Below are 24,595 nucleotides of genomic sequence, written 5' to 3'. Positions count from 1 at the left end.
CAATTGTTCATTAAGTATAAGTATATTAAAATAAAGATTCCAACGAGTTTTATTAACATTTTTATTTTCATTTAGTCAGATACGCTGTCGTGTGTGTTATTAAATTATATGGTTGTGTAATTAGCTGTAATATATGATTATTACAATTTCTCGTTAGAACAGTTGCAATACTAATCGTCATACAACAAACTATTAAATACATTACTATTTAATTCTTCCACCACGTAAACAATAGAATTATTAATGTTATCGCTCATTTTATTATTCATATAGTGTAATAATAAGCAAAAAATTTTATCATATTCAACTGCTGCAGCAACGAATTTTTAATAACAATATATTGTAGCTGCAATTATGTAACTATATTGTAATTATATATCAATATTAATAAGAAAAATAATTACTTTGGTAACTATTGCGCGTTATAGTTGTGTAGTTCGTAATATACGTGTAGGAATTATGGAACTGTTATAGTATACCAGCGTTATATTAATTTATAGCATAACATAAAAAATTATTGGACAAGAGGCACATTGATTCGCGTGGCTCGATCGGTTCTGCGGTTAGATTAGCACAGTAATCACCTGGAGATATTGAAATAATGACAATTACCGTGTTACTGTTATCGATAGGCGATACTCGCACCTGTTGCCGCTCACACACGACCGCGGCCGTTCGTATCATCACGCAATACCAATTTCTGTTCCCGCGTCCGCCCGTCGGAAATCGGCTCGAACAGAAATAGAAAATGCTCGATTCGATGATCGAGGACGCGTTCCGTCATACACTGGGTGGCTCGCGCGAAACAATCCTTGGCAAGGGATTGAAGTTTCGAAATAATACAAACATTCGAATGATCGAGAAATATAAAATAACATAGATATCTAATAATAATAATAATAATAATAGTAATAATAATAATAATAGTAGTAGTAGTAGTAGTAGTAATAATAATAGTAATAATATTAGTAGTAATAATAATAGTAATAATAATAATAATAATAATAATAATAATAATATGCAATTCTAAATAATACGTATATCAGAATGATCGAGTAATATATATTACACGTGATAAATGTGAAGTACAATAATTCTAAAGGATTTTAATGAGTACATAAATGTGTAATAATAATAATGATAATAATAATAATATGCAATTCTAAATAATACAAATATCAGAATGATCGAGAAATATAACATAACTCCTACTATATACTATACGTGCGTTAAATGTAAAATTAAATAATTCTAAACAGTTGTAATAGTTACATCGGTATGCCATAATAATATGAAATTCTAAATAATTTTCGGACTTGAGAACGATTCGGGAATTAGGAAAAATGATTGTCCGTACTGTTAAATAATTTTTTATCCCGAAAGATTCTAAGGGGTTGAAATTTCTAAATAATACAAATATCGGAGAACTTTTACAAGAGTACATAGTTTAATACAGTAATTTATTTAGAATAATATTGGAAAAATATGATAATAAACATTAATCTCGCTTACTATAAATGTAGTTCGTAATATGAACTGTTTTCTCCATTTCTTTTTAACCTGAAGATCAGCTGTTCCTTCGCGAGCAATCATCGGTTCTTAGGTTAAATATTTTAGTATTTTCCCTCGCATTGTTTTCGTTTTGTAGAATGTGCGAATCTACAGCGGGTGCGGACAATTTCCGGTCGCCTCACCTTTTTTCCCGAAAATGAAATTTAAACCAACAATACGTCGCATGTGAGCAGCGTATTCAGCCTCCACTTCCTTTTCACCCCTATTATACTCTCGCTGCTTTAGAAACTGCTTACATTTTTTAAAAACGTGCACAGGGCTCACTTATTTTGAAAGGTTAGGCAACGGTGTTTTGTACCTTATTATCATTAAAAAATGATTATTGAATGAACTCTTTTAAAACTTCTCCGCACCTTCAATGTAGTTTAGAAGCGAGGTTTATACATTAACCCTTTGCAGACGAGAATTTTATAAAGTATTCAGAACACTTGTCTGAGGAATCTAGATTGTTAATTGAATTTTTCAATACTTGAGTAGAAACGAATAGAAAAAGAGAAAATTATGTAAGTGGGGCGATTTACAAGTTTCTGGAAATTGGAAATAGGAAATTAAATTACGTGCTTTGCTTTTCAACGTACATTCCATTTCAGTTAAAGTACTGGTACGTCATGTAATAAATTTGAACGAATTTATACATCAATTAATTATAAACGTAGCACAGTAGAAATTCAATTATCCGAACATCGATTTTCCGAACGTTCCATTATTCCGTCATCGGTTACCCACGAAAATATTGTGGAATATGTTTGACGTCCAAAAGTTTGAACACCGCTGACAGTTGTGTCAGTTGCTTTCTGCAGTTTATACGCAACATGTCATCGAAACGTAAACGTACAGTCCTGTCGATTGAAACGAATGATTTTTCTCGATAGGAAATATCTGATCCGGCAGACCAAAAAGTTTGGTCGAATGAAAAGTAATAAATATATGTGTGACACCTGTACATTTTATGCAATAATATAATGTGTAATGATTTTAAGAATCATTGTATAATACTGCAGCATTGTAGTGCATACTACTACTACTTGAATGTTAAAAATTAATCTATATAATTACTTAAATCTTAAAAATCAATGTACACTACTACTGCTGTAATTTGAAATATCAATGTGTAATAATACTACTTAAATTTAAAAAATCAATATATACTACTACCTAAATTTCAAAAATCAATCTATACTATTGCTTAAATTTCAAAAATCAATGTACACTACTACTGCTGCAATTTTAAATATCAATGTACACTACTACTGCTGCAATTTTAAATATCAATGTACACTACTACTGCTGTAATTTGAAATATCAATATATAAAAGGCGTTTATTTTTCAAAAAATGTATAAAAGGCGACCACTACTCAAATTTAAAAAATCTATTCATACCATTACTACTTAAACTAAAAAGAATAAATATATACTACTACCTAAACTCCAAAAATCCAATCTACGCTACTACTACCAATGTATACCACTACCACCACCACGGAAAAACATTAAAAATTAGTGTCCACTATTGCACTACTACCCTCTAATTTTTTGTCTCCCGGAGTAAACCGATTTGGCCAGCGAGCGGTTTAAATGATGAACGAGAGATGACCTTGTCGAACAACGATATTTCTGTCGATTCGTTTCAAGCGGACGCCCATACGAGGGTGTGGCAATCCGTTGCAACGGCAGGTCTACTGTCGGAAATAGTCACGTATTGTTAAACGGTGTCAGAGAAAAGCTGCTCGGAATTTACACACGACAGACGTTGGAAACATCGTTGAGAGAGAGGAAGATGTCTTCCCCTTCCGGCCTTTTGTCCAGCCGCTATTCCGAAGGCAACAAAAGCTTCATTACCAGCCGATGTACGGACAGGAATTAATACACTCGCTCTATTAACGCATTACTGTCCGCCATTGTTCCTAAAGATCACTGAAACCTAGAAAATCTTGACCCTTCGTGCACGAAAGTATCTCTTTCCCCATTAGAAAACAGCAATTTGAAGATTTTCTGATGATTCGATGACTCGACAACAGATCTTCATGTAAAATCAACATGTGCATTTCTGAATGATGTTTAAATAATTTCATTTGAATTAAAATATGCTTTGTGTTGTATTTAGAAGCTTCCTATTGTCTTCTAGGTTACTTGTGTGCAACATTTAATCGTGTGTGATGTAATTATGAATTATTATATAATTGAATATTGCGTAATAACAGGGTTTCGAATGTTATTAATAACATATAATAATAATTAGATTTTTAGACCAATCTAATGATTTAAAAACGAAGGTTGAGTGGAGATTGATTTCTATTAAAAGTTTGTATAAAATGAAAATAGTGTATCTTGTTATAAATGAAACTCTTCGTTGGTTAATCTTACTTTTTACGAATAATGCAAATGGGAATTATAGGTCAATTAAATGGCAGACTTTAATAATGCTTTCAATATTCGATTACAATGTTTTATACTGCAATTATTTGATCGGAATACATCTCATATGATTTCACATCACAATTGTTCGATTACAACGTTTTATATTGAAATTTAATATTCAAGGTTCATCATTCGCAATTAAATCACTAACTAATTTCTGTTATCCCCGTTGTTTGTCACGTTCTGAGGTCCCGTCGTACGAAAACAAGTTGAAGTAAGGATTAACTAGCCAAATAACGTGATGGTATCACTCCAACAGACCTTTCTCGGGCCAACATTTTTTAATTATACAGTTATTAATAGATTCTACGCGGCTAACAGCCAATTACACGCACGCGATGAGAAGCTAAGCTGAATAATACGATCCGTAGTGATAACTTTCTCTACTTTCGTGTAAAAATTACAGCATCGGGGGAAGAATTCGCTAATAACATCGGCCTACACGTAGACGTTGGCGAAATGTTGGCTATACTTTTAATTGCCGCCGGAAAATAATTTATTTACCCGTAGCCAGGCACGGTCATAAATAACATCCGCTTTTCTTTTTTAAATACATTATTTTCGAGGCCGTTTTAAAATAAACTTTAATCCATAATACATACTCCGACATTATTAGAACAAACAATCACTATTTACAAGTATTTTTATCGCCACTATTTTCTAATCGTTGCTCAATCATCATCTGCGGCCTTGATCTTCTTCGAATTCCTTCAAGTCACCCCAAAATTCTTCTACGATCTCCCCCTGAACGAAATTTATCAGTTCACGCTGTTGCAACCTTACATTCCAAGGAAACTTGATATCAAATTAGAAATTCCAATTAAACATATAACGATAAAAATATTAACGTACAAAGTGAATTATTTAAAATTGACCCTCGTAATCAATATAAAATTTCGACGAATTTCAATGAAATAAATTTAGACGAAGTACATGTATAACACTACGATCACAACAGTACTATCAAATAATAAAATTATTCAATCAAAATTATTCAATTAAATGAAATTATAATTATATCGTTTTCAGCTATATAATTTTAATTATACCATTGTCATCTGTACCATTGTAATTCTAGGACTTTAATTATCGAATTCTCTTTATATAATTTCTTTCCAAGTATTTCCTTTCAAAAGAACGAAGGTTTATCAAACTTTCCGAATCGAATGGTAGCGGAACGCGAAGGTATCGGAAAGTTCGCATCGGGGCACAGTAAAAAGCGACAGTACAGTGAGATTGCCACTGAGAAGTCGCGGGCAGTAATAAGATTTCGTTTCTCCCGTCGTTTTTCTTCTTTCTCTGTTTTTTTTTTCGAGTATCCCCGGTCACCGGCGGCGAAGGTCGCATCCTGATGGAATTTTTGAAACCGACGAACGGCGGAGGTATTTATTTACGTAATGCGATTCCTTATTCCCTTTTTTTCATTGATGAGGTTCGAAGTTCCAGGAATGATGTTACCTCGAAGCGGTTTCGCACCCTAATCGATCTGGCACGAATAAGTTGATGGTCGAATCAGAAAATAATAACGGGAAGAACGAAGAAAAAGAAATTCCTCCGATTCTAATATTTTAATTGTTCCTTTATTTCATTAATCCTATGCATCCAGGACACTACTCACTAGGAAACATTTGTTATTTTCTTGGTAAACTAACAAATTAACCCGTACAATGTGCAGATTCCGAAGAAAGTTTGATAAACGTTATCGCTGAGTTTTCTTGAATTCAAATTAAATATTATCCTTCTGTTAGCAATTATTATAATCAATGGGATAAACATGGACGTAGAATATGCCGAGGATTTCTTTGTTCTTTCGATAAATTATTAAAGTGGTTGTATTGATCACAATGGAAAAAGAAATCATAGAGCAAAGGTTTTAACCATAGATCATTGATCTTCCGTTGAAATAAATATCATATCTATTACTTATACTGTTCAATTTATTCTATTTTTATAATTCATTCTCTTGTTATGTAGTTTTGATATAACATTGAAAGATATTTCGGAAAAGAATACAGTTCAACGATGGAGAATTAAGGTATAAAATGATTTCTGTATTTCGTGTCTTCGTACGTTACACAGAATGTAATATCGAATGTCAAATTATAATTATAATTCATAATACTGTAATGATAATTAATAATTGAATTGATACTTTGATTAATAATACAATTTATAATTTTACTGCATGGAACAGAGGGTGCATGGGGTTAATCATCACTCTGTTCTTCAACAGAATTATTCTAAATACAACGATTCTACGAATTCAATTAAGTGTAACGATAATCACGGAGTTCACGATTCGACGCAGCAGCAAGATGCGTTGCAAAATGTACGCTGTAAATCGATGAAACGAAAACATTGATACGAACCTTGATATTTTCCCGATGGCTTCGGTTTGCATACGTCGGGGCGTTTGGAAAGCAAGCTTGCAGTGAATTTCGCGCAAAGACACGGTGATCCTTCGGGGGTTGCGTCGATTTTGCATAAAAATAGTAGCGATCGATGCTGCTGAACAATGTAATAGAAACATTATACGGACCGTGACGGAAATGATGTTACAATAATACCGCAGGGGTTGCCGGTCACGAAACGCAACCGCTGCAAACGGAAAATCGTGAGAACCGATGTAAATCGACGAAAGTCCCACGATTGCTTGGGAAAATATGCTAACGGCGGTACTCGTTTACTTCTCTTACCACTTAATTCAATGAAAATAGAAAAGAACTGTCTGTTGAACGGCGCAATATATGTAAATCAACGAAAAATGTGTATATAAGTCTTCCGAAACGAGAATATTCAGTACCAGCATTCTTTTATGTTTTTATTTGCCATTATTTCATCCCTTGCTTTAGTGTGTCTTTAATACATATCGTATCTGGAGTATATTATATAATATATTAGGTTGTAAAATATAAAATGTTTGATTTTGGTTTATCAATACTTTTGTTTTAACGAGAAACACGAAAATTTTTGGACATTTTATATCTAACTTCGAGATCTGACCTTCCTTTGCCAGATTTGGCCTTCCCTTGTTTTGTTCGCTAATTTAACCTCATCCCCTGTATTCTCCAGATCTGTCACCGTCGGATTTCCACTGTTTTAACCCTTTAAACTCTGTAGGCTCCAATATTGCACTAGTTATAATATCAAATATTTTAATGAATCAAAGAAACTACCCTAAAATTATTAGATTCTCCACACATCCAAATTTTGTACTAAGAGGGAAAATAAAAAATCGAAGAAATGTTATAGCATTTCTCATTTTCGCTAGGAATACTATAAGAATTAGTTGCAGTTGCTGATAGATTACAAAACAACCTGGATTGCTAAGGGTTAAACATTCCAGTCGCTTCCTCAGAGACAACCTGCAGGAATCAAGAAAACGTTGAAGACAGCATTGAAGGATTTATTAACACTAGAACGCCGGATTTGTATAAAAATCGAATTAAAAATCGGAGATTTCATATATTACAACCTAATATATTATATATTGTATAACATATATCTCTGCAATGAGCAGAGGGAATCATTTCACTTTGAGAAGCTGTCTACCAAACAAATAGCGTTTCCAAAGTAGCTGCATGTCGACCACTAGCTATAATACATATGATTTATTTATGATTTATTTCTGAACTATAATCGTTACAAATATTTCATCGTTAATAATTTATTAGGAAAAGAACAAATTTCGATGTTCATTCTCTCCACGTTTACTCCAAAGCTCAACGATCGATAATAGAAAAGTAAAACTCTATATTTTTAAAAAATGAATAATACTTAGGTTACTCAAGATCAATTTAAAATTTTCGTCACGAGTGATACGACATTGTAAGTCAAGGGGTTAAAGGTCATACTACTGTGGGTAACAAAGAATGTGTGTACAATAGATGAAAGTGTGAGTAATGTAGAATGTGCGTGTATGCAATAGATGAATGACGTATGCATATGTGTGAATGTTCATGGAATATTCCAGAATATATTGATTTTTACTAATATTGATTTTTCTACGTTCAGCCTAACGAAACTGGAATATTCCAAATGTACATGGGATCGGTGCACGGTGACGGAAGAATGTGGAAGGTGTGTGAAAGATGCGAGTATAAATGGAGAGCGTGATTGAATTTGTCATAGTTTGTCGTTTGTCGAGTCGTGTGAAAAGATTGTCAGTTCTGTGATTATTCGTACAGTATTGAAACTCGAGAAGACAATCTAATAATAATTTCTCAAGAGTCGAGCAAAGAAATCCAGTCTGAGTTCGAAAAACTGAATACAAGGGAGCAACCGGACAAAGCTCGGATTGCTCTCTCTCACGAATGACACGAATGGTCCCAGCTTTTTGATCAGCCTCTGTAATTTCCTCGATTGATGTTCTTTCTCCTCGTGTTCTTGCAGACTGCCCGAGCTCGGACGACGGGATGGAAAGGTTCGCTTGTCCCACCGCGGACAGGATGGGCAGATACCATTGCATCGACGATCACGCCTTGTGCGATGGCTTCATAGACTGTCCAGGCGGCGGCGAGGACGAGGACAGGAAAGCCTGCATGTTTTACAAAACTGTAAGTCTCTCATCAATCCGCGTCGTGATCAATTTCAGCTGCACACCGGCGTTAACCCAATCAACGCTCTGTAATCTGTTGCAATTTCTCTGCGACGCACGCCCGGCGCGCCGGGACATCCATCCCCTAATTCCTCGACGCGAAAAGTTCAATTGGAATTACGCCGTAAATAACTTAACACTAGAACTACCGTGCCAGTTAACATGACTGGTCTCAGTTTTCCTGTTTCGCAATTATTGATATCTTCGAAGCATTGAATATTCGAAATGATTTTGAAAATAGTTTCACTTGAATACTATAACGAATGTCTGAAGAAACCGAAAATCTGTTGCTAGAATATTCATAGCGATTACATTTCGATCGTATCAAATGCTCGGTAGTTCTAGTGTTAAGTGTAAACTTGGATAGTAATTCAGTAATGATTATATCGAAACGCAGGTGTATATTCAGTGGCGTTTGAAAGTTTCCAGATCGTTTTTGGAATGTTTCTTTGATAGACCGAGTTAACCCTCTATAGGCTCGTGTGACTTCGAAGTCACACATCAATTGATTTATTTAATTTTTTATTGCAAAATTACGAACGACATTAAATAATTAGTTAACTTAAACTTTTGTACACACAGGCATTTACGTTCAACGTTATTTTAACTTCAAAGTTACAAAATATATTCGTTTCAATGAAATTATTAAAACTGCTGAATACATTGTTAATTTGTGTTTATATGTTGATATTTATTAATTTCATACTGCATAAATTTTATTATAATCACGGAACAAAATTCGGCCCATAGGGGGTTAAAAGGAATTTCTGTTAACACGTTCGCTGGAAATTGCTTGAAAATTACAAGAAAATTACTATTGAATCGAAATATTCAGTATCAAAAGAAGCTAGATAATGTAATATGAGCACTGTAATGCTGAAATATGATTAATTGTTTTTAATACGATTCTCCTGTATTATAAAGGAATAAATCTTACTAAGTAACGAAACACTTGAAATTCTGGCAGTCAACGTGTTAAATAATAAATAAGAATATATTTACATGGATGAATATTAGAAAAAAGCCGTACTATTTCATAGTTGTGTTTAACTCTAAAACCGAGCAGTTAAATTGACATTTTGGAATTCGTCTGTAGAAACTCCAAGAGTGCATCTAATAGAAGAAACTTGAATGCATTTGCAATTCAGTTTGCGTAATGGTAAACTGATTTCTTGAATAATTTCTTAGAGAAACGTCTGTTATGTTTTTAATAATTGCGAGAAGGAATCAGGAATCATTTTGACGCATCTGGTAGTTTTAGTGTTAAATAACTAAATTGGCGCGTTCCAAGGTTTATTATTATTATTGTAGGAGAAAGAGAATTTTATTTGAAACAGTATAATTATTTCATGACAACTCACAATAAAGCAATCAACAAATCAAACAACTCACACACTATTTATAGACTCAGATGCTCTTGTCTCACTCGCAAACTTTCTAGAACATTCTTTCATTGCCATGCATTAACTTCGCGTATATTTGGAATATTTTAGATTCATAAAAACGAACATTATTAACATAAAAATCAATATAGAGAAAATCAATTTAGTCTAGAATATTCCAGTGCTTTGAACGTTCATTCAAAACGCGCTTACACACAGTCGCGTCATTCATCTATTGCACACACATTCATCACTCATTAATATATATGTTCTCACACTCAAATACATCCATTCCCACCTTATTTATTGTTTATTTATAAAGAAATATGTATAAATATGTGAAAGAAATATGTAAGAAGTTTTTGAAGTCTTTATTGTGAAAGAAAAGCTCCAAAAACGATCTAGCCGGAATAACTTTTGAACGCCGCTGTAGGTACCCACGAATCGAGTGACAATTACAGTAATCAATAACAATGGTAAATGCATTATACAACGACGCATATTCGTCACAAAATATCTCGGATCGACTGACGTCCCGATAATCGGACTGAGAGTTATTAACGATTGTCTTTAATAGCTCGGGACGTTCGACGTTCGATTCTCTTGGTGTATTTGAAAAAAATGGTACCCTCGTTTGAATGGTGGCCACGTAATTAAAGGTTTAATAAAGAACGGAGATGGAGGAATTAAATGGTTTCTGTTATTTCTCGGTTGATACGATTATCAATGCAATTTCAGTTGTCCAATGGTCGAATCTCACCGAATTTGATTAATTTGCAATAACTAGGAGACTGAAAGGCAAACATATGTTATACTTCATGTAAATTAGTGATCGTTTGTGTAACGAAAGGCAAATAATATCTTCATTATACAAATATTTGTGAATATTATGTAGAATAGGCACAAATAAATGCGGAGTTATATGGAACAAAAACAAGAGTGAAATTTAGTAGTTCTAGTGTTAACACGAGAACAAAGTAAATAGAGACGTTAGGCAAAATGCCGAGAACTTATCTTATCTTTTTGCTCATCGACTTTATTAATCGTTATTTTACTAATATCTAATTAATAAAATAATGTTATAGTAATATCATTAGAAATAATAATATTAATCCTTAGTAGTATTATTCAAAATAATATTGTAATAATATCATTAGAAATAATAATATTAGTCCTTAATAATATTATTCAAAATAATATTATAATAATATCATTAGAAATAATAATACTAGTCCTTAATAGTATTATTCAAAATAATATTATAATAGTATCATTAGAAATAATAATATTATTACTTAATAATATTATTCAAAATAATATTATAATATCACTACAAGTAATAATATCAAAATCCAACAATATTATCAACAACAACACTATTTTTCCATGTTGTTAATAATAACACCCACCCAAGTTCACGATATTCTAAACAGAATAAGCAGACACACACGCCAGCGTTAAAATTCTCGTCACGCTCCGCGACGGCAGAAACTTTGTTTAAAGAAGAGGAGAAAAAAAACCCTCAATCCCCGGTGTATCGCTAATTTTCCCCGGCGATCGTCCCTCGCCCCCGTTCCGGCGGGGCTATAAGGTCGCGGAGGGTGAGCCTCGCCTCTGAAAATCTCAATTCAGGCGGCAGCCGCGTCTGGCGAGGGCGTAAATCTCTGAAAAGAGATCTGCTTAATTTAACCGGCGAAAGAAAAGAGTTTCTTCTTTCACCCCCGCTGCGCGAAAACAACGTAATAGAGATACGAGCTGCTGCAACAGTAACGAAAAAAGGGGGTTGAATCAGGGATGCTTGGAATCTGTGCTCACTATATCCTTTCGATCGATCGCGTGTCAGTTTATCGAACCATCCACCGGTTGACGTCCTTTTTAGAACGTTCATGAAATGCAAATTAGAGATTCATCCAGTTTAACGCTAAATTTACTGACAATTACTGCACAGTTTGTTCTATTGTTAGAAAATTGTTATCCTGAATGATCATTTAGATCTTAGGAATTAGGGATTTAACCCTTTGCATTCGGAAGTTTTTCACTAGAAATATTTTAACAGTGAGAGTCACCTCTCTCACTCACCTCGAAAACTAAACTTTCATTTTATTGCTTTTTCCTCAATATGTTCAGATTAAATTCGAACAGATTCTCTACTGTCAATATTTTTCGAAATGATTTTATCCCGCGCGGCCGAGTCATTTTCCAAATCTGCACTTGAAGCGCCAATGGTTTTCCGAGCGAATTTCGAGATCGGTTTCCATGGCCGCAACATTGCGAAAGGAAATATCGCTAGAAGCGTTCCGGACAGAATGGAAAAAGGTAGTAATCCGTCGAAGTAAGGTCCAGCGGAGCGGAAATGATGCTGGAGAACCTTGTATTCAAAATCGCGAAGAACTTTCTCGTTCGAGTTTGTTGCGTGGGCCACAGCTTCGCTATGAAATGCTGTTTTCCCATTTCCCTCTCGCGCGTTACAATAAAATTTTATGTTCCCGGCAATACGGCCAGACAATCAAGTATCCGTAAAAATTAGTATTCGAAATCTCGGGGAACTATCTCGTTGGAATTTACTTTGGCATCGGTTTGTTGGAAATACTCTTTTCCTGTTTACCTTCTGCAGTACAGTCAGACCTGTTTTTGTGTAGATAGGGACCGCGAAAACCGCACAAAAAGAAATGTTCAGAAATTTACGAAATAGTGAGAGAGTGCTTTCAAACAAAATAAATAATTAAATTACACGTGGAATCATTTAAAAAAAATTTAATTTCTCATGCATGGAGAATTTTTACAATGTATATAATTCACTGCTACTCGTAGTCCAAAACTCACATCTTCTTGTCATGAACTGGTTCAAAATTGCTTTCGTCACTTGAAAAACAACAACACCGTTGGAATTCGTATACCGGATAAAAAAAAATCGCACAAAAAAGATCGCATAGAAAAGGACCGCACAAAAACAAATTTGACTATAGAATTTTATATTCACGGAAATATTCGCTTGTAAACATATATGTTTGGATTCGTTCGACATGTTTTTTGTATTATTAGTTTCGCGAAGATGTGAAGCGATAGATCTAAGTTGACCAAAAATGGTATTGTTCATTGCAAACGTTGCATATGTGCAATAAGTCATAGTAGAATTCTTATTCTCTCGTGTCTTGTTTTTGCAAGATGTCTTTTTAATATTGAGTAGTGGTTAGTATGGGTTGTTTGTTAAAATTTACTGGAAGTTAATGTAGATTCGTTTAGTGATATTAATAGCATTTTGAAATTGGCGTTAGAAAAGCAATCGAGAAATGGAGGAAAGTCACAACGATGGTCAGTGTATTAATGATTTAGAAAAAATAATTAACTTTTTGCGCTGGAATCTAGTTTTAGAAGAACGATGTTAGTTGTGAGATGATTGACTGTTGTTAAAAGTAATTAAATAATCAGATAATTGAATATTGCTACAAATAATTAGATAATCAGAGAATTAACTAATTCTACAAATAATTAGATAATCAGAGAATTGAATATTCTTACAAATAATTAGATAATCAGAGAATTAACTAATCCTACAAATAATTAGATAATTAGAAAATTGAATATTCCTACAAATAATGAAATAATCAGAGAATTAACTAATCCTACAAATAATTAAATACCCAGACAACTGACTATTCCTACAAATAATTAGATACTCAGACAATTGAATATTGCTACAAATTAGCCATAAAGTTGAATATCGTATGGAAATGTCGTGCATTGAACGCAAATAAGACCCTTACTTGCGCTTTTGATGGAAGTCGGGAAACAGAAACCCACTGTCAACAAACGTGGTCCTCAGTTCCGGCTTTATAGACAGAAGTATGTCGAATTTCAGATGTTGCCGGCTCGCTCCAATTACGTCGACGTTGAAACTGACAGGTATTGAAACCGAGAAGATATTAGAGAATAAGAGAGACAGAGAGAGAGAGAGAGTAACGCGACCGTGTTCACTGCGCAATACACGTGTCTAACGCATAGACCTATCATATTCGATCTTTCACGCGCTCGTATCCTGTCTCTTGATCCTTGTATCATACATAGATATTAGGTTAGCCAAAAAGTCGATTTATTTTCCGATATAATACGTGTTACAACGAATAAAGATAAATATTACGAATAACTGAAACAGGCGAAAGTTTGAACTCTTTCCACTTGAAAAGAATTTCACTAGAAATAATCAACATTTTCTGAAATTTTTCTTTCAATATTTCACTGATGCACTATAGAAAGATTAATATTGAACATTAAATTTCATAATTATACTTAAGAATAGCCAGAGAAGTCCAAGAGATGAAACAAATTGTCTTTAACACCAGAACTACCAGAGAGGTCAAAATGACCCATTCCTGATTGCTTCTTTAATTATTAAAACCATAGCAAATAATTCTCTGAGAAATTACTACAGAAATTGATTCAGCAATATCCAAACTGAATTGTGTGAAGACTTCTAATGAAAAACTTTCGAGCGCAAAGGGTTAACCCTTCGAGGACAAATGTCATTTTAGCGACATCAAGCTTCCATGTTTACAATACGAAGTTCTGAACACACAATTGATTCGTTCAAATAGCAAGAAATCAGTGATTACTTTTCTCCGTCACCGACATTCAGAAATTTGTTGTACAATTTAACTTCCTCCGCGAATGGTTTTCAATACTTCAAAAAATCCTCGTCCGCAAAGGGTTAACCCGAGGTTAACACTCGGAAGTATTTCGTCAGAAATACTTAACACTTTCTAACTAGACGAAGATGATATTTTCTGAAATTATCTCAAAGAGAAATCACAAGTAAATTGAGAAACGAAGCTTTTTTATCCCCGTATTTCACACATGAATGCATTATACACAGCGTATACGCTCCACGCTTTACAATTGTATTGTTTTGTTTTTGGAGTATGCCTTACAATGATTAAAATATGCAAAACTCATAACTGTCAAGAAAAGGGTGTATAGTTTAAGACGCATAACACAACAAAGCAATAAATTTATTTCTTTAGGAATTAGTTTAACAAATACCTGGCTGAACATTACTCTACCGAGCGAGTCGCATCCTCGCACATAATAGTTTTTTATGATGTATATATTAGTTTAAAATAAAACATTTTAGTTGAAATATATTTAATATTATATTTATGTGAGAAATTTGTATATAATCAGGAAGAATTATTACGGTGAACTTTGTTAAAACATGGCAAACATAAACGTGGTTTATCCACACAACTATTACAGAATGTTGCGACTTTAACAGTACAGTTTCTTGCCGATTGGGAACGACATTTTTTAACGTTAAAACAAATCGCAGTAAAAAAGAATGACAACCACGCCGCGTGGGGCATATACGCCCCACGGTCAAATAAGCACCGCGACAATAGTATTAAGATGCCCATAATTGATTGCATAATACATTTTTAATGAATTTTTCATCTTACAATGACAATACCCAATGGCTTGAACGCATACGCCCTACACGGCACGAAACGTGTTAAATATTAAATTTTATAATTTTACTTCATCAAATCAGGTGGCGACTGAGAGTCACCTCTCGAGTGCAAAGGGTTAATCTTACAATTTCGTGGGGCCAGTCGTTGGAAACAATTCCTCCAGCGTTTTTACTCGAGGAACCCGCTTACGCGCAGTCCGCGGCGAGTAGTACGTAGACGAGTGGATGAAAGAGAGATTAAACGGAGCTTCCTCGAGGGAAGATACGGCCGATTCTGTGTGCAGCAGCTCGGCCAGGCGAAAAGGGGTGGGAAACGGAAAGCGTGTTTCGAGGCGGCGCGGCGCGGCGCGAAAAACGAGAGGGAAAGAATCGACCGGAGGGAAATCCGAGCCACGTACCGCCCCCTTCCCCATTTATCATCCATCGTATCCGGCGAACAGTTGACCTTTCTCCCCAGGCTGATTCCGACCTGGTCTCTCTTGCCTCTTTGAAATCGATATTCGCTTCTTTTCCTTCCGCCCGGTCGATCGGACACTCGAACTTAACCCTAGATACACACAGGGGGCTGGATATATTCCACCGATACTCGTTCGTGACCGGTACGCACCGATTTCTTCTGGACAACCTGTTAACACATTGCACCCCGGCTAAATTTTAGCTACTAGAAACGCGTCGGTAATTATTCTGATACATTTTTAACCCTTTGCACTCGAGAGGCGCTTTTCAGTTGATTTGACCGAACGAAATGATAAAACTTAAAATTCAATATTAAATTTTCTATAATATTTCAACACATGGAACATCCAAATAAAGTACTCCTGTTCCTTAACTTATGCAAGATATTTTTTCATATTAGTTGCAAAAAATATCATTGATGTTTCGTCAGAAAATAATGAATATTTGTTGAGAAAAATAATTAATACATTTTTAATCATCGATAGAACCAAAATTTCTAACTTACGGAGGAGAATAAGGAATTCGATTTTGTCAATTTTACTTTGGATTTGTGTTATATATATATCTGAAATGTTACATGAACGTAGGATTAGCAATTAACACGTTGACTGCCACGAAATCAGCGTTTTATATATTACGTATCCTTTCTATAGCAAAAATACAAAGCAAGAATTATTAATTCTTTGATGTGAACATTCTTATATTACCGTATTATCTAATTATGTACATTACGTAGAATTTGTATTCGAAATCAATTATCTTCCAAATCATAATTATTTTCTTGTAATTTGAAAGCTCCGATCATCGGTGACCGTCGTGGCAGTCAAAGTGTTAAACGATAGACTAAAAATCCCGCATTATCGCGGGGCCGGTGCGCAATGTGTTAACACATTGTTGCCCAGCAATGTTAAACAATAGGTATCCCATGTCACCGGTTATCATTCCGTAATTGAATATAAAAGTGGAACAATCTAAATAAAGTTCAATATACTTCGTTTATACGTAATGAATTGAAATGAAACTTCGGACATACGTTTCAGATGACTTCGAATATTTTGCTTTTGCAACATTCTATATTGCCCTGCGTTTCAACAATTGAAATAGCTGATGCAAGTGCAAACACGAGTTGACTCGTGACTGGTCAACAACGTTTAGACATGAAAGCACGTGTTAACTCGTGATCGGTCAACAATGTGTTAACACATTGCATACGGGAAACGGGAAATCTCGTTTCTATTTAAACCTACCTTCGTAACAATTTCTAACTACCACGCCGTTTAAAAAGGTATTATAGTATATGGTGGTGGTTTACTATTAGATGATATTTGAAAATGTGGATCTTTAGTAAAAAGAGAATTAGGAAAACAATAATATATTTAATAAGATAAAGGAAACAATACGGACAACACGTAAAATACAACACACGACTCTCGCACCAAAAATGTTCTACTCCGCTGTCGCTCACCAAAATGTCCTTCTCCACTGTCGCTCACCAAAATGTCCTCCTCCACTGTCGCTCACCAAAATGTCTTCATGCACGCATTTCCACTCGCTTTTATCACACACCCCCATTCGCTCTGTCTTTCTCACCCTTGCACCCTTCTCACTCGCATCTTCCGTCCATAGTCAAAACTCACGCAGTCACGTACACACTTTTCTCACGGTTCAGTCGCTCAGTTCCAGATACTCTTCCTCGCATTCTTTCAGCCACTCGAAATTGTCTAAACGCAGTCACACTATTTCCCAAACATCCCGGCGCCGGTCCGTCGCAATACGACCTGGTCGCCCTCACGCACGCACAACAAACCATTCATCCTACAATAAATATTCTCGATACTACAGTATTAAATGTTATTAGAACTGATTACTTGTTTAATACTTATGAGAAAGTAATAAGATATTTGAATATTTTGCATACAGTAATATGTCACGAACTTATAGGTTGATCTCATTGAAAAATCGGCCATTTTTCTAAGAATTAAATTGTACGCAATGTTAACTATGGAATTCAGTTTAGAAAATGTATCGCTTTGGAATTAATTAATAACATGAAGCTTATATTCAAACGCAGGATGAATGCAGTTAGGTTATGAACAGTTTATTTTGAAAGCGGCATAAGTCCACTTAACAAACAAAAGAACTATCAAAGAATAAAAAGATTATATGCAATTGTAACTAATTAAATAGCAACTGCGACTAATTTTTATGGTATCTCTAGTGAAAAGGAAAAATGCTATAACATCCCTTCGATCTTTTAATTTTCTTGTCAGTAGAAAATTTGGATGTGTGGAGAATCTAATAATTTTAAGGTACTTTCCTTGATTCGTTAAAATATTTGATATTATAACTTGTGCAATATTGGAACCTACAGAGTTCAAAGGGTTAATAAGTGTCCGTTTATGCACTCAACCCACTCTACTTTATACAAAGTTATATACAAGACATGCCGAAAGTTCCGTTTCAATTCATTATTTATAAATAAAGTATGTTGAAGTTTATTTAGATTGTTTCACTTTCATACTTGATTACAGAATAATAAACGGTGACATGAGATGGCTTTTGTGTAAAATTGCCGGTCAACAATGCGTTAAACGAGGCGCGAATGTAACTTCGGATGCGGGGGAAAAGGGGTAGCCAGCAGCCGCTCTAATTACTCTACACTCGAAGCGGTTCGGTGCATCCCGCGCGGCCACCATCGATATCGTTCGCCGTTTCTCATTTTCTTGAAAACACCGGAACCGGGGTGTCGTTGAAGCGGAACCCGCCCGACCCGACCTGACCTGACCGCTTCGATTCAAGGTGGGCGGCTCGGTTTCGCTGCAAGCGAAGTGTGCCCGTTCAACTTCGACAGAACTTCCCGTTGAACTTGGCGAACGAATTTTCGCGGACGGCGTGGACGGTCTCCGCGTCAGCCAATTCGCGGGCACGTCGATACCTTTTTAATGGAATTCAGAACCGTGTCGGCCATCTTGAATACATTCGACGCCGGGACTTAATGGGGGCGAGTTTCTCTTCTTTAACTTGGAATTCGTTTAGGAGGAAAACGGCGTAACGGCTCGAAGAAAAAAGTTCCTCGCGTAATTACTGCCTCGGATAAGATTGTCTGTAAGCGCAGCGGAAGGGAATGAAGCTCTAATTAACACGGAATTTACTGTGTACGCTTACTCACGGTCAGTCGTAAGAATTCGCATTAACAGTTCTTACCGAAGGCGTTAGAAGACAAATTTTCGCTTAAAATGATTTTCTCAGTTTAACACTATTTCTACCGAAGGTGAACACATGAAATTCCAACTGAAACGTGTTCTCTCAGTTTAGTCATTCTTCCTCAATTGAGTTTTGGATGTTTCTTACAGTTAATGTTATGATTGCTTTCGGAATAATCGAAAATTCAATTAAAACACGAGTAAATTAGGAGAATAATTTCCAGTTAAAATTTCAGGTTAAATTTTCGACATTTCCTATAGTCAATTTTATAATTATTATTGGAAAAGTCGACAAGTCGATTCTGAGTATACGACTAAACTAGGAAAAGAATTTTAACTGAAAATTTCGAAGGTCTTCTGACAGCTCGGTAGAAATAATGTGAAACCTGGAGCGTGAATGAAGATTTTAATGTTAACGCGAGTCGATATAATTTATATAATTGTGTTTTTCAGTTCTCGGAAAGGTTTCGCAACACTTTGTTCAGTCAATTGAATATTTATGTTATCGATATCGATTATTGTTAATTGTTAGTGATTGTAATCTTATTCTGAGCTGCTGATGTATCTATCGCAGTTTATACGTTGCTAATATTCGATGGACACTGGGTGCTAAGAGATATTTATATCATAAGAATAAATTTGCAGATCGTCTGTATTCATCTTCGGTGAATGTTTTATACAGAAATGATAATAGAATTTGCAGCAGAACGTTCCACGAGAAATACATTCCACGTGACATCTGAAATTTTCCTAGACACCACAGCGAGATTTCCGTTATATTCGTCCGCGCGACACGAATCTGTTGAAATGTGGGTGCCAGAATTGGATTTCGGATTTCCTGCACGTGGGGAAACATCTTGATAAAAATTTAACAAGATTCCTGCGTCGTATGTCGCTCCTGGAAACCTTTAAGCGGATGTTTCCCTTCGATTTTGATTTTTCGAAGGGATCTCGACAGAGCCTGTGTATTAAAGTATTCCTGTAGAAAATCTTGTAAGTGCTATTGGAAAGTCTTATTTTCTTATTGACAATTGTCACAAATAGTGTTAGAAATTATTTCAACAATTATTAATGATTTAGTATAATAATACTCGTATTACACTATTATAGCTACTCGTTACTAAATATTTCCATTCGACGAGAATTTTCTTATCGTAATCCTTCTCAAGCAATTTAGAACCTCGAATCATCGGCCACCGTGACAGTCAACGCGTTGAAGAATGTATTTGCCTTAAAAACATTAATAATCACTCATAGAATTCTCTACAAGCTCCCGTCACGAACAAATCCGTCGTCCATTTCTACTCACACAACAAAAATTGAAGGTTACCAGTGTTACTAAGTAGTCTCTACTATACAAAATGATTTTCCCTTCAAAAATAAAAATTTCGTGCAAACTAATTCAGTTCCTCTATTTAGGTAACATTGGAACTGAAAAATATCCATTGTCGTCGAAAGAACTTCACAATATCCCCGTAACGTAAAAAAATATAACCACCATATGATTAGCTCTATACAGAATGATCTTGACTTCGGAAATCAACATTCTGTGCAAATCAATTCAGTTTCTCTATTTAGATAACATTGGAAGCGAAACGTAAAATGTCCATTGTCACTGAAAAAACTTCACAAAATCCCCATAGTGTAAACAAAAATATAACCACCATATATTTACCTCTATACCTCACAACTTTTGTCTGAAGCATTTCTTCGTATCACTCATACTGTCCAAGTCATCGAGTTTTCCCCAGAAAATGGCCGCACCGTGCGAAAGCTGCGTTAACACTGAACCTACCGCACGTTCTTGCATTTATTAAAAGATGACAAATATTTCTCTAAGAAATTACCCAAGAAATGAATTTACCAATACACAAACTGAATCGTAAATCAATTGAAGTCCCGATAGACGCTCCCTCGAAGTTGCCATAGTGAAATTTCGAAAAGCCAATCGAACTGCTCGGTGGGTTCAGTGTTAAAGGCCACCCCTCCAGCGGAGCTCACCACGAGAAAATCTTATTCTGTCTGTTTCAGACGAAAGCTCACCTTGACGTATTGGCAGATGCCATTTTGCGATGGGCAAGAGGACGCTAATTCCTTTGTTGACGATGAACCTCTGACCTATGTATAAAATCATAAGTCTGATGAGTTTACTTCTTTATACATTCACCTATATATATACATATATATATGTACAGATATATATACACACAAAAAGAACGAGAGAGACAGAGAGAGAAAGAAAGAAAGAAAGAAAGAAAGAGAGCGAGAGGTGGTGTATGTATATGTGTAGATACGTATACATATATACATATAAATATAAATTATAAATACAATATATAATATATTCCCGGGTGTGTGTACGGGGTCGCGAAGACACCCTCGCGCGCCCCGCACGCGTACAACGTGATCCCTATATATGAAGAAAAGAGAGAGGCAAAAAAAAAGGAAAACCCGTTCCACAGCTGGCGAGTGTTCTTCTTGCAAGTGACGGACGCGGTAGACGGGGGAAGAAGCGGCGAGCTTTCGCGTTCTCATTGTTTACGGGGAAATTTCATTTACGCCGTTCCAGAAGTTCCTCGGAAGGCGTTCGAAGTTTGAGATTCAGAGCGCGGCAGGCGCGTCGAGTTGGGAATATCTTGTTCGTACTTTACAGCTATCACCGGAGCCACGTTAAATTCGTTAGATCCGCGGGGATGAATCTGCTACGTTCAACCGGCGCGATTACGCGGTTCAGTGTGCCGTTTCGCACCACCAGACTGGTTTCTCCTTTCCGCGATTATCGAAGGAAGATCGTCGGATCGACGAATTATTGGAAGATCATCGAACTTTATGGTTATCGAATTAAGCATTGGAAGATCGTTGAATTTCGTGACTATCGAAGCAAGATCGTTGGAGAGATAACGGATGATTCTCCGAGAAGTTACCGGGAAATTGATTTAGCTTCTAGATTCGATTTAGATGTTTTATTTAGATTCTATTTAGACTGATTTAGATTCGAATAGAGATTTCGATAGACTCTCGGGGATCCCATAGGAGAATTCCGGAAAGTCTACTTGATTGTTGGGTAGTTCTCTAGTGGTAACGTACTGTAAGATCACTCGATGGCTAGGCTGAGGGACGTCGGTCTAATTAGTTCTCGTTTCTCTTATAATAATTTGCTATTTGTCAATACGGTTGCGTAACCAATAGAAACTATAAGAAAGCTATAAACAGCGAAGGACGCTGTCGCTAGATATCGAGTGATGCCGTGTCGTCCCGCTAGACTTCAAGTAATCTCCCAAGTGTACCTACGGGATTCAATGATAACGTGGATTCCTCGGAAACGTTGACGAACGTCTGCTGCCCTGCTCGCGGGACTTTCCTTTGAAATCTTCGTTTCTAACTTTGAACTTTCGGGATCGCGAAGCTTCCTTATCCTCCAGATACCTTTGAATCCTAAGACGCTTCGAACTCGCCTTGCTCGCCGGTTCTTTCCGTAATGGAGTCAAAGGAACGCGTCCCCCGCGTTCAAGTCCCTTCGCTCTTCGAATACGCGTTCACCGCCGAAACGTTTCGTTCTTTGAGAAGATTATTCTAATTTCATACATGGAAGTTCGGGATTGAAAATCTACCCGGCGGACGGCGGTCTGAATACCGAGGACGCCGGCGGAAGATTAAAACCGAAGGGAAATGGAACGTCTTGTCTGGGAACGACGTGAACCTCTTGGAAATTTCAAACTGATCCCCGTATTTCCGAACTTGCTGGTACTGCGTCACCACTGAACACTTTATCCACCGTTACTGATCAAGCCGACCACTCACTAATGACATACTAATAAGGTTTCCGTCGTCGTGGGAGTGTACGTTTTCACTTACAAAGCTTTGTGACTTTAAAATCAAAGTATTAGGGAATCTCGTAATCCTGTGGTTTCTTTAAACTAGAGTGATTTTAACAGAGCGAATTTAATCAGTGCATTTTGCCCTTTTCCGTTCTTCGTTACATTGCTGACATTACAAAGTTTCTCGAGTAGACGTTCCATTTCTCTTAACGAAATTCAACCTTTAAGTATGGAAGTGAAAATGACCGATTAATGGTGAATATTCTCGTTTGCAGCGAGCAATGAACAAATTCATTGTATTCACTCGTTTCCGCTTATTTGAATATCTCAGCATAGAAATATCATCAAGTGTGTAACGAAAATTCCACTGGTTTCGAAGTGTACGATATTTTATATAGAGGTCTACCGGACCGAACGTCCATACTTAATGGTTAAGCATTCCTGTCTGATCAGTTCTCCACGGCTTGCAAGAAGAAGGCTGGTTTATGAAGAAGACGAACACCCTGCTCGCATTCTCCCCTATTCTCCCGCATCGTCTATTTTGCAGAAAGTTTTCCCTTCCTCCCGCATAACATTAAACACATAGTAAGAGAGAGAGAGAGAGAGAGAGAGAGAGAGAGAGAGAGAGAGAATAAAGAAAAAATGAGAGTGAGAGAAAGAGAGAGAGAGAGAGAGAGAGAGAGAGATAGAGAAACATAGAGATAGAGTGTGAGAGTGAGAAAAAGATAGGAGTAGAGAGACGTTGAAATCAAACTCAGGGGAATGTAAAGATGAATCGTCTCTCGAGCAGCACCTAGCCCGAAAACGGTCGATCCTCCGAAGGGTGCGGACTTGATTCCGATGTGAGCTCGTTCCAACGCGTTCCGCGCTGATTTCCGGTGAAACAAAAAACCTCCGCTGAAGGAAGAAGGGCTGCGTCAGACGTAACGTTGCGAGAAGCAAGCCAGAGGCATACGAATCGTCTCAGCTGGTTTTCTTCGTTCAATATTCAGAAGGAATCTAAACATTTTACTACGCCGAAGATGGAGCTGTCTTGAAATTCTTGAAGTTTCACGGATGCCCGTGGAGGAGTTGAAACTGGAGCGAAGTTCGGTGCTTCCGTTCTTCCGGGCAGCATCGAGAATCGTTTACATACATATCTGGCATTTAATCGTTCGCGACAGCTTCGTTGTGTTTGTTACTGATCGTTTTGAGAATTTATTGTACTTTTCCGTGTGTTTTGTGGAGATTAAGGCGGAGAGATTGAAATAATAGAGGATTGATTATGTTGTTCCTTTGAGGTCTATTTCGAGGGAAGATTGATTTTTCGCTTTTGGACAGAGGATCGTTGAAGCTTGATCTAATAGAAACGTTGAATTTGAATATAATAAACTTTTGTGGTGAACTTTACTTGTTCCCAAAAGTGGGGAGTAACGTTGAAAGTACAAACGATTTGTCTAAGTCACTTTTGGTGAGAAAAGACAATCAATTTTGTATCGCGGATCTAGAGACGCATGATAAATAACTTAATCTATTCGTCTCGTAATCAGGATGTTAACTAGAAAAGTTAAAATTTTGTATCCTTTTTCCAAAATAATGTCATATAAATATTCAGATTTGGCTCAATAAACAAATATTGATAATTAAACGCTATCGGTAACGTCCGCAGAAGACGTCAGTCACGTTGAAACACGAAAATTGCCAACGC

General features: G+C 36.1%; 2 protein-coding genes across 7 annotated transcripts in view; one reads left to right on the top strand and one right to left on the bottom strand.

The window, feature by feature from the left end:
• The window catches only part of jeb (low-density lipoprotein receptor domain-containing jelly belly protein), a 40,240-nt gene extending 16,707 nt beyond the window's left edge, over positions 1-23,533 (top strand). Inside the window, exons 3-4 of the mRNA XM_031985951.2 lie at positions 8,384-8,547; positions 21,122-23,533. Coding sequence (XP_031841811.1) covers positions 8,384-8,547; positions 21,122-21,181 — 224 coding nt within the window. The 3' untranslated portion in view covers positions 21,182-23,533. The remainder of the gene's footprint in view (positions 1-8,383; positions 8,548-21,121) is intronic.
• LOC143174331 (uncharacterized) lies at positions 4,332-22,517 on the bottom strand. 6 transcript variants are annotated; one of them, XM_076365608.1, is made up of 3 exons: positions 21,134-21,300; positions 6,361-6,496; positions 4,332-4,769 (listed from the first exon to the last, which is right to left on the bottom strand). In XM_076365608.1, exons 1-3 carry the CDS (start codon positions 21,222-21,224, stop codon positions 4,670-4,672), a joined length of 327 nt encoding a protein of 108 aa, XP_076221723.1. In that variant the 5' UTR covers positions 21,225-21,300; the 3' UTR covers positions 4,332-4,669. The 6 variants fall into 6 exon arrangements, 1 of the variants encoding a protein (XP_076221723.1); XR_012998165.1 differs by lacking the exons at positions 4,332-4,769; positions 6,361-6,496 and adding exons at positions 7,626-8,528; positions 22,382-22,517 and having other exon boundaries at positions 21,134-21,208; XR_012998167.1 differs by lacking the exons at positions 4,332-4,769; positions 6,361-6,496 and adding exons at positions 15,870-16,056; positions 22,382-22,517 and having other exon boundaries at positions 21,134-21,208.
• Positions 23,534-24,595: the final 1,062 nt, after the last annotated feature.

Source organism: Nomia melanderi, chromosome 1, assembly GCF_051020985.1.
Source record: "Nomia melanderi isolate GNS246 chromosome 1, iyNomMela1, whole genome shotgun sequence".
NCBI classification, from domain to species: Eukaryota; Metazoa; Arthropoda; class Insecta; order Hymenoptera; family Halictidae; genus Nomia; species Nomia melanderi.
The sequence above is the reverse complement of the archived record's forward strand: the minus strand, read 5'-3'. Positions and strand labels throughout refer to the sequence as shown.

Coding starts and splice junctions, on each gene's coding strand:
- LOC143174331 (XM_076365608.1), bottom strand. CDS start 21,224: ATGATTTTATACATAGGTCAGAGGTTCATCGTCAACAAAGGAATTAGC. Junction 6,497..21,133: donor GCATCTGCCAATACGTCAAG/GTGAGCTTTCGT, acceptor ATTGTTCAGCAG/CATCGATCGCTACTATTTTT. Junction 4,770..6,360: donor GCCATCGGGAAAATATCAAG/GTTCGTATCAAT, acceptor TTGGAATGTAAG/GTTGCAACAGCGTGAACTGA.